Source organism: Xenopus tropicalis, chromosome 4 (assembly GCF_000004195.4).
Source record: "Xenopus tropicalis strain Nigerian chromosome 4, UCB_Xtro_10.0, whole genome shotgun sequence".
Lineage (NCBI taxonomy): Eukaryota > Metazoa > Chordata > Amphibia > Anura > Pipidae > Xenopus > Xenopus tropicalis.
The window spans coordinates 113760007-113771393 of NC_030680.2; the positions used below are offsets into that span (position 1 = coordinate 113760007).

Below are 11387 nucleotides of genomic sequence, written 5' to 3' on the forward strand. Positions count from 1 at the left end.
TGGTCTATCAAAGAATGAATAAAAGACAGCAGTGTTAGCCATCAGAACCTGGGCTCCAGGCCACCCACCCGATCACCCACAGTGGATGCATTTCAGTTTATAATTATACAACTAGTAGGAGTATATAATGTAGTTACTAAAATTACTTCAAATGAAAATAACAAAAACATAACACTGAATTGGCAATGAGCTAAAAATGTTACTTTGTACACAATTCCTTTCATAAACCTGAAGATTTCTGAAATAACATGGAATGGAATCTTTCAAGGATGCGCACACACTAGGGTAAAGGTCCCAAAAGATTAAAGGAGAGCTAAACTTTAAAAATACCATACTGTACTTTCTGCACCAGCCTAAAGGTTCAGCATCTTTATAGCAGCAATGATCCAGGTCTTTACAGTTGTCACAGGAGCTCCCCCGTCTTGGAAAGTGTCTGTGACACTGACATGCTCAGTGAGCTCTGGGCAGCTGTTGAGAAGCTAAGCTTAGGGGTGGCCACAAATCACAAAGCAGAAAAGAGCTTTAACTGTCATATAAGCTGATGCTACATGTGTGATTATTACATTCTGATGCTAATTGCATTGGTTTCCGAGCTGCCATGTAGTAGATATATGTATTAATTACTAATCAGCCTTATATTGTGACATTTATATTCTGTATATACAGAATATTGTGTGTTGGTCCCTAAGCTCAGTAAGTGACAGCAGCACAGAGCATGTGCAGGGAATGGGGAGCTACTGGGGCATCCTTGGGGGCACAGATCTTTCCTGCTAAGGGGCTGTGGTTGCCTTGGGCTGGTACAGAAGCACATACAACATTTCTACCCTACTTCTTTAGTAAGGATTTAGTTCTCCTGTAACATGGGACACAGTGAATCCTGCATTCGACAACTGGTAATTTGTTGAATGCACCATGTTTATTAATATATATATAATTATATCATATACACACAGAATAATGTGTGGTGTGCACTTTCCCAGGTTTCGCCTTCTGCTTGGGGTCTTTTACAAGGATGAACCATGGAAAATCAAGGATAGTAACATGCACACTGCATTAATTATAGGTATTTATTGTTTTAGTGCAGCTTCCAGGTAATATATATCTAGATATATATGTACCTTGATTGGGTCAGTTTGCTACTAATCACCATTCTTTCTTTAAACCACACAACATTCCCTTTATTACAGATTTGACACACCTCTAATTCGTACTGGTTGCTGCTGAAAGCTTACCTTAAAGCACTGTTTAAAGGAAAACTGCAAAAAAGAGTGTGTACGCAGTGGTAGAAATCTCGAGTAATATCCAAGGGTCAAACTGGTTACACTTGGTTTTAAAAAGTGCGTTATTTGCAAGTGAGTTCTGAATATAACAAAACTGCTTATAAAAAGAAAGGTCCAACTCGTTATTTGTGCTCCTTGGTGGGTGCATAGTATAATTCCATTGGTTTGTTTACTTTCCAGTATTTCTCACTGACCAGTTCCAAGGAGAATGAACCATTCAGCACCTGAAGAAGAAAATATACAGGATCTGTTAACAGAACACTAGTGCTATTTCACGTCAATGTTATATCTTTGCTTTCCTGGTCTGCTTCTCAGGTTACTAGCACATACTGCACAAGTGATTTATATACAGGTTATACCTACCTGTATAAACCCCAATCTAAAAGTGCAGAGCAGAACAGCTGCGCACCTGGCCGACAAATTCCCTTCAAGCGAACATTCTTCAGGTCTCACCGCCGACACGGACCCTGCTTGCGCATGCGCAGTTCAAGCTGATTTCCTGCTAGCCCCAACTGCACAAGTGCAAGCAGGGTCCGTGTCGGCGGCGAGACCTGAAAAATGTTCGCTTGAAGGGATGATGTCAGCCAGGTAAGCATAAGAAACCTTATAACAACTCTCTTTCCTAACCAGAAGAACATTAGAACAACCCTCTTTCTTTCTCCTGACAATTTCCTTGACTACATCACGGCTGAAAATAAACTGTTGTAATAAAAAATTCATTCATATTGGCAGTACACAATCCCCTAATATCTTGGAATCGTGAAAAAAAATAATGAATGTAAATTGCAAAAGTGCATTCTCAATTGTATATTCACTTGCTTCAAAATGTTTACTTATCCTTTAAAGTCTTTATACTTATAAAGATATATTCCCCTCTTCAGTCACCTAAAAATGTAGCCAGACTTTCATTCCCACATTTAGTTATGGCAGTAGGGTTTAACTGGGGACAGTTAAATACTTACAGTAAATTGTCCATTTGCTGTAGCAATGTATATAGTATACTGTTTCTCACTCGCAGCATTGAGGCTCATCTGATTGTTCTCTCCTTTGCTTCGAAATTCTTCTAGGGCCAACCTCACAGCCAAATATTTTGATAAGTGATCCACTGTGGCATTGCCTGAAGTCTTTATGTATCTGTAAAGTTATAAATTATGTTTTACTAAACATATTCAAAGTAGCCATGCATCTATATCAAATCTTAACTGATCACAAGAGATGGTCGTTACAATTCCTTTTATTTTTATGTAGTACTTGTCTAACTCAATTTATACTTGCATTATTTTGCTTTATTTCTCTGGCTTGCATATGGGAACTCTGCTACCAATTTCAGCCTTGCATATAACTTCATTGTGCTCTATCCTACAGCAAACTCAACCCCTACCATAATTCAACCCTCCCATAATAATGTAATTCTTTCAGAAAAACCCACAGGGGGCCTTGGGCTGGCAATCAGATCTAAAATAATGGGAGGTCTGAAGGCTAGATCCAGAAAGATATATCCAGTAAGACTAAAAATTCAATGAGCAACTGCAAAATCCAAATGCCTGTGTACTACATTTCTTATTTAAGGAAGCCCATTTGGCAGTTAGCATAGATAGCAGATTGTAAATTGGATTTTCATAAACATTCAATTGCTGGTCAATACTTAGAGGCCTGTTTATAAATAGTGGAAATTCTTGACATTTGACAAATCATTTTGGCTTTTAGATTAACACAAAGCACTTACCGAGTCTGTGCACTGTCATCTTTTTCCATTAGTGTTGGGTGAGGTCTGAAGACCAACTCAATCTCGCTGGCTCCATCCAAAACAGAATCCATTGATGCAGTCTCATTGTTTGTGTCCAGCTCTAGCCCTGAATCATCTGATGTTTTGGTCCTCTTGTTACTGGGCCCTGCTTCCTGGTTACTATGAACAGACGCATTACTGCAATGGGAACTGTCCGCGTTATCTTCGGCTCCACTCCCGTTTTCTACCTGTGGTTTCTTACCTCTTGGTAACCTGTGGGAAAAAAATTATTAACAGGGCCCTAGGTGGTGCTTCTCAGTGAGGTTACAAATTATCTGATTATTGGAATGAAGAATGAATTGTTACTGACCACTGAAAACTCACAGTTGCCTGGAAAGTTTCCCTTTAAAAACTATCTTACCTATGTTGGGCACTAACATGCAGGGGAACTTTAGAGGGATTTAATGTGTTTTCCCGTACTACTAAAGTTGGGTGGGTGGTTAAGAAAAGACCCAAAATTAGGACATTTAATGGTGCTCCAATCTATTGAACCTTTATTCTACTCCAGCAGTGTACTGTTATGGGCTGCACATAGTCCATATCAGCCCACAGGCTTTGTACCTGTTCAAGGCTTGTATCTTCAATCCTTCCTCAATACTGTGACTAAGTGCCTGCTGGTTGTTATGCTTATTAATCCGGGCTAATACTCTCTCCTGGTGAGCTTCATACTCATCACGACTTGGGTAGATTTTGCTTATCAGAGCATCGAAGTTGGGATCTGGCCGTAGTGATCTTTTGGAAACAAGCTTCTTCCTACAGGTAGGGCACTCTTTGTTTCTGTGAAAAAAAATAATGGAACACTACATTTTAATGTAACATGTAGGGGCTTATTTATTCAGTGATGCTAAACAAGCCCAGTGTGGCAACCAGGGGATTCGGGCAAATGCCAAAGGAGCTGCTGTAAGGTGCCATGAACAGACACTATCTAGGGTCTCTATGTAGCTGTATTGCCAGGCCTATTTTGAATTCCAAATGCTAAATGACAGGAGACAGGTATAATGGTATCTTTATTTACATAATAACACAGAAACGTAAGTATAGGATCACTGAACCAGATATCTGAAAACTTGTTATCCAGAAAGCTCAGAATTATGGGAAGACTCCATTTTAAGCAAATAATTCAACAGTTCAAACATTATTCCCTTTTTCTCTAATAGTGCTTTGTATTTGATCCTTATTGAAAGCAAAACAATAAGATTTAAGGTATGAAGATCTAAAAAAGATCTACAGAAAGGTCCCTTATATGAAAACCCTTAGCATATGGACCTGAGCATTCTAAAAATTATATATATAGAAAAATAATGTTAAGGCTGCAGTGCCTTAAAGCAGGGTGCCCAGAATCAGAAAATATCACCCCCTCCCCACCACAACAAAAAAAAAAGAAACCAAAATGTACATGTACAGAAGAAAAAATATGCATTGCCATTTTTCTTCTGTACATGCTTTTCCTGCAATTAGCACCCAGGCAATTTAACCTGTAATGAGAATGCAACTATCATTATATAATATATATAACGTATTATTCCATTAGGCTGGATTAGTTAGCAATAATGCTGTCCTGTCTATGGCTGCCTTGACTACATGGCCACCTTGTGAAATTGATTGCCAGACTATGTAATGTCACACGCTGTAGCAGTGAGCAAGTTGCAGGTGGATAAGACTTTACGGATTCATCTGCTTCACATCACTCATTGTCTTATCATTTACTCACCCACTCCTGAGGGCTGTTATGATGCAGTCGGCACAAAATCGGTGCAAGCACTCCTTGGTTGTCATGGTGTTCTTCAGCATGTCCAGGCAAATGGGACACATCAGCTCACTGTGCAGACTTCGGGGGGACACCACAATTTCTAGCCCATCAGTTATTGCTTCCTAGTTATAATGGCAAACAATAGATTTTAATTACAGCTAACAGACCTTAAACAGAACAGCAGAACACAATCTGTGCGGATTTACCTGTGGCGTCCTCTGCAGTTCGTACAGACTTAGCTCCCATGTCTTGCTCAGGGGCTGGGCACCGTTGGTTTGCACTGCCTGCGACATTTCTAAAAGAATTTATAGAAATTTGAAGACAAAATAAGCTTCTGTTTGCAATTAAATGACCCAGTCTAATGCCTCTGCTGATGAATGGTGCACAACTGCACTTATTGATTCAGAGGATCCCCAGGCCTGGTGGTTGCACCAAGGTTCCCACAGCAGGTTGAGCCAGTAGGGCACTAGTCTTGCACCCAGTAAATAGCATTCTGGAAGTGAAACAAACACCACTCTGATAATGCTAGACATACCTTGCACCTGATTTGTGTCAAGGCACAAGTGCAGTTGTGTCTGTTTTGATGCATCAGGTGCAGTCTAGGCAAATGCAACTCAGAATCGCCACAGTTATAATGGAAAAAAAAACTGCATTTGTAGAGAAAAAACAGTCCACAGGTGCACTTTGCATATAGCATTTGTAAATGTGCCCAATAACGCACTATGGAGAATGTAATGTTTGCTCGATTTCTAGCAGCCCCTAACAACCAATCAGCAGCTGTCATCCCCTTGTGAGCTTTTTGAAAGCAAACTTAAAGGAACAGTAACACTAAAAAATAAAAATGTTTTAAAATAATTAAAATATAATGTACTGTTGCCCTGCACTGGTAAAAGTTGTGTGTTTGCTTCAGAAAGACTACTGTAGTTAACAGAAATAGCTGTTGTGTTGCCATGGGGGCAGCCATTTAAATTGAAAAAAGGAGAAGAAGAAGATAACAGATAACTGTGTAGAATACAATGGGAATCTATGTTACTTATCTGTTATCTGCTTAGTAACCTGTGCCTTTTCTCCTTTTTTCAATTTAAATGGCTGCCCCCATGGCTACACAGCTGGGTATTTATATAAACTGTAGTAGTGTTTATGAAGCAAACTCACAACTTTTACCAGTGCAGAGCAATAGTACATTATATATTAATTATTTTTATACACTTTCATTTTTTGGTGTTACTGTTCCTTTAAAATTGTTATTTATGGGAGCAAATTTTTCACCTGTTTTAACAGTGTCCTATATTGATCATGGAGTTGAGCCTTTGGCTCTGTAGCTGGTACCCAACACCAATATCACAAGCATGTGTGGCAAGCAACAATGACAAACCACTGACTGACTGTCACCTCCCAGGTGGCAGTAGAGGTAGCTCCAGGGCTCCCACTGCCATCAGTCAAAAAGTCCAGTTAAAAAGCACCTTAAGAATAGGGTTCAGATGGTATTTTGACACCATGTGAGAAAAATCAATGCATCTGAAAATTTTTCACCACAATTGCAACCAATTTTTCTCAAAGTGCAAGCACAAAGCACACTTGTGAGCGTTTGAATGTGTCAGACCCTACTGAGCCTTGCAACACCCCCAGGCTTTTGCAATTACACTGGAATTAAGAGCAAAAACTCTGCATTGTAGGTAAAAAAAAATGTGCAGGTAACAGACTGCACTTGGGTAAGTAAACAAGCCCCCCAGGAGCACAGCCCAACCGTGATTATTTTTGTAGGGGTACGGTATTATTTGTGCAGGGGTACGGGATTATTTGTGCAGGGGTACGGGATTATTTGTGCAGGGGTAAGGGATTATGTGTGCAGGGGTAAGGGATTATTTGTGTAGGGGTACGGGATTATTTGTGTAGGGGTACGGGATTATTTGTGCAGGGGTACGGGATTATTTGTGCAGGGGTAAGGGATTATTTGTGTAGGGGTACGGGATTATTTGTGCAGGGGTACGGGATTATTTGTGCAGGGGTACGGGATTATTTGTGCAGGGGTACGGGATTATTTGTGCAGGGGTAAGGGATTATTTGTGTAGGGGTACGGGATTATTTGTGTAGGGGTAAGGGATTATTTGTGTAGGGGTACGGGATTATTTGTGTAGGGGTAAGGGATTATTTGTGTAGGGGTAAGGGATTATTTGTGTAGGGGTAAGGGATTATTTGTGTAGGGGTACAGGATTATTTGTGCAGGGGTACGGGATTATTTGTGTAGGGGTACGGGATTATTTGTGTAGGGGTAAGGGATTATTTGTGTAGGGGTAAGGGATTATTTGTGTAGGGGTACGGGATTATTTGTGTAGGGGTACGGGATTATTTGTGTAGGGGTACGGGATTATTTGTGTAGAGGTAAGGGATTATTTGTGTAGGGGTACAGACCAAGGGGGCTGTCAAGTGACATTATTCAGATAATGCCTTTGCATCTCGGACTGCCACAAATCTCCAGATCTGACCCCAATACGATGTGGCTGCTGTGTATTTCCCAATGACTACAGTAATGGCCCCTGTGTCCCCCCCCCAGGGCCCCGGCTGGTGTAGCTGAATGCACAGCTGGAGCCCCGCAGCCCCGCAGCCCACACTGAATGCAATTGTTCCGTTTTATTGTTTCACCTGGTTCTTTTCGGTGTCAGTGTAACGGAAGCCTTTCCGGCAGGTTAAAGGGCAGTAACAGTGAGAGAGAGAATTACAGCGAGTGTGGCTGTGCGCGTCCCCCATTGTGCTCCTGCCTGTGTGGGGAAGGTGTAGCACTAGCGGAGAGCAGGTATCCCCTACCCACTCCCCCATACCGGCCCCGCAGCTGCACTTACCGTCTCGCCGTACCCTGTGCCCGGCCTGCTCCGACCGCCCGATGCTTGCAATAAAGAGCCTCTATTTTCTACTCTTCTGCTCGGGCTGCCCAATATGGCGCAGGCCCAACAACCTCCGCAATGGAGCTCGGGAAGGTACTGCGCCGTGTGAGGGAGGGGAGAGGGAAGGTACTGCGCCGTGAGAGGGATGGGGTGCGAGGGAAGGGGGGTGGCGGGGAGAAGGAGGGGGCAGCGGAAAGGGAAAGTGAAACGGTACGAGGGTGAGAAGCACCAGAGAGAGGAAGGATAAACACTGCACATTCAAGTGATTCTGGGGAGAGAAATGGAGGAGGAAATGATGGAGAGACAAGACGGGTTAGGAGGGGGCAGGAATTGGGGGAGCAGGGAAGATAGGAGTTAAAGGGGAGGCTTCGTCATTGCTAAAGAGGTGGATTCAAACCACCATTATTATTATTATTAGTTAGTGACACTTATGTTTACTAGCAGACTGAAGCATCTCCACATAAGAGGCAGCATTACTGTAAAGCTCCATGTAATGCTTAAAGGGGTGGTTCACCATAAACTTATAGAACTGCCTATTCTAAGCAACCATTTCGTTTTCATTATTTATGTCTTATAGTTTTTTTTATCTACTTGCCTTTTTGCAGCTTTCAAACAGGGGTCACTGACCCCAGCTTTATGAGGCTACAGTTTTATTTGTATTGTTACATTGTAGAACTTTTCTGTTCAGGTCCTCTCATTCAAACTGCTCCCTGGTTGCTAAGGTAATTTGGACCCTAGCAACCAGATAGGTGCCAAAACTCCAAACTGCAGAGCTGCTGAACAAAAATAAAATAACTAAAAAAAAACGACAAATAAACAATGAAGATATGCTGAAGATTATTTGAGAATATTAAGCCCGCCATACATGCACCGATAATATTGTACGAAACCTCGTTTCTGCCATATTCGGTACGTGTATGGCAGCTCGACGCCTCACCCATCTGTTCCACTTCCTGCTGGCTCATTTCCCAGGCTGTGCAGCGGGGCCACCGGCACTCAGCACACTGCACTGCAGGATAGGAACCAATCAGCAGCTAGGCTTACCTGATAGGGAACTGATCTGTTCAGATCTATAGGGAGTTCCAATAAAGGGGATAATTTTACAGATAGTATTAATTTTTATACCAAAGTGAAACCAGCACCATATATTATTCATGCCGACAAGATTAGAGGTTTTTTTTTTGTTTATCCCATATGTCTCCTTTAATACAAATAAAGAAAGAATGAAAAGGAGATGCAGAATGTGTCCATTTCCATTCCAACTTTAGACATGATGCATGCATAAATTATATTAGTTGGGAGTGTGAGCAGGGAACTGGCCTGGGATGTAATTGGGTATGGCCAAAATGCTCCCAAAAAAGGGTCTGCTGAGTTGATAGATAGCTGAGATACAGTCAAGGGATATCCAACCAGTTGACCAATGTATAAGTGCAGTTTGACCAAATTGCACTGACCTGACTGAGGGAAAATTGGTTATGTTATTCAGTGACAATGCATATCTATGCCAAGGGCTTAGCACATGTAGCCTATCATGTTGTCACATGTGCCAATAACTCATATTGGCCAACCATCTTGAGGTTGATCAGAAAAATCAATAATTTTGTGGGTTGTCATCTGCACACAATCAATCGGTTCTGTCAAAGATTGAGTTAACTGCAAAACTACTCAGTAGTGCCAATTTAGTAGGAGAGGGAAATCCTCCCATTCATGCTCCTTGCTGGATTTTGTTGCTATGTCCAGCACTGGGCTCCGATTTTTTTATTGGAATTTTGGCTTTTCTACTGCAGAGAGCGCTATTGCACTCTCTGCATTAGCAATGTGCCCCCTTCTGACATGAAAAAGCTAAGCATGAGGGGAGCAAAGGGGGTGGCATCAACTTGGCTAGGACCCCTGAGGTGGCACTGCCTGGGTAGAAGATCTCCCCGTGGGACATTAACCTAAAAAGAAAGACTTATTTCTACATAGGCAACTGTGGTTTGCCCCCATGAAACTGCCCTTGGATGCCTGGTAAACAATATAGCAATGTGAATGGGTTGTGTTGACAGGCTTGGTAAAATGGGAGTGGAAGTATTCTACATTAGCACAAAGCAGGGCTGGAACTAAGGGAAGGCAGGGTAGGCCTAGCGTGCAACAGGATGGGGTCACAGATTGGAGGCGGTAGTAAGTTAGTCTTGGGCACAGAGGGGACATAATCAAGTTATAAGATGCCATTGCCAAAGGAAGAGCAGTGGATTGCGAGCATATAGCTGTACTGGTGGGGCTTGCAAGCAACTGGCAGAGAGGGGGTGGCAGAATTGTAGAGCACTAGACCTTGGGCACTAATAAAGCTTGGCGTGGCACTGCCACAAAGCCCTGTCCAACCTCAACCAAACAGAACATGGGATGTACTGGAGTGTTGATTGCAAGCAGGGGCGAATAAATACTGGTATCAGCCAAGGGCTGTCCCACCTCAGCCCTCCCCCCACCTGTCTTTTTTCCACTATGTTGGGTCCTTTGGGAATAATAGGCCAGGTTCACCCTTATGGTAACCTGCAAATCAGAGGCATTTTGACATAAGGTGACCTAGTCAATTTAAAAATTGGAATTTACAGGAGTAGCTTTTTGCTGGCCCTTTTACCTCAAGGGGCACTGCCACCTAAGGCAAGTTTCTTAACTCACCTCATAGCAGCAGCTCCCCTGCTTCCAATGACTGTGAACCAGGCCTTATCATTAATGCCCTGTTTCACTAATGCTCTTTTGGCTGGATTGTAGCAAATGTTCCAACATCTAGTTCTTTGTCAGCTTAGTTCAAGCCACTTTTGTGCAGTAGGTCCAGTCTTTGTTTGGGGGCCCTGTGGGTTATACATAAAAGATCATTATTGAATTGGCATTAGTGGCTAAACATCTAGGTAAGCAAATTGTTCACCCCCAAGTACACCCTAAATTACATTCTAGCTTGGCGTTTGGGTATGTATTAGAGCAGGGGTCTCAAACTCGCGGCCCATTTGCGGCCCTCGGTACAGTATTTTGTGGCCCGCACCAACGCCTTCTCAAAAGCAATGCGATTCAAGGGATAATGCAAGGCACGGCGGGCGGGAGCTGCTTATTGCGGAAATGACGTTATGCCATCATAACAGTTATTATGGGAAGACGTTCTGTGTGCACAATTAGCTGCTAAGGAGCTAATTGTGCACACAGAATGTCTTCCCATAATAACTGTTATGATGGCATAACGTCATTTCCGCAATCAGCAGCTCCCGCCCGCCGTGCCTTGCATTATCCCTTGAAAACCAATTTTTTGTGAAATCCCTTATGCGGCCCAGCCTCATCCTGACTTTGCCTCCTGCGGCCCCCAGGTAAATTGAGTTTGAGCCCCCTGTATTAGAGCAAATAGACACCTTCCCCACATCCCACCCTAACTGTTCCAGAGACATCAACTCTTTCAGATGCTCCTTTGCTACACCTTGGTGACTCCCCTGATCATGCTCCAAACTCTGTTCAATGCAACCTGTTTCCCGAACTAATTCGGTTGTATTACAGTGGTTATGTGGAATGTGAGTGCAAATTACAAGGAGAAGGTGACTGGGCTGCTGACCATGTGGGAGCAAAACAGGGTGACTCCTATAGAACTGTGTGAGCTGAACTGTCTGTTGGCACCAGGGCCCTCAGTTCCATCCCTATAGCCTGCCAACCCCTAACCAAGTACCGTG

The 11387-nt window shown here is 42.7% G+C and overlaps 1 protein-coding gene across 1 annotated transcript; it reads right to left on the reverse strand.

The window, feature by feature from the left end:
• Positions 1 to 790: 790 nt before the first annotated feature.
• rnf2 (ring finger protein 2) lies at positions 791 to 7961 on the reverse strand. Its single transcript, NM_213707.2, is given in 7 exon segments — positions 791 to 1504; positions 2243 to 2414; positions 3007 to 3279; positions 3628 to 3843; positions 4778 to 4938; positions 5023 to 5111; positions 7657 to 7961. Coding segments are annotated over 6 exon segments (1011 nt in total). The 5' UTR covers positions 5110 to 5111; positions 7657 to 7961; the 3' UTR covers positions 791 to 1402.
• Positions 7962 to 11387: the final 3426 nt, after the last annotated feature.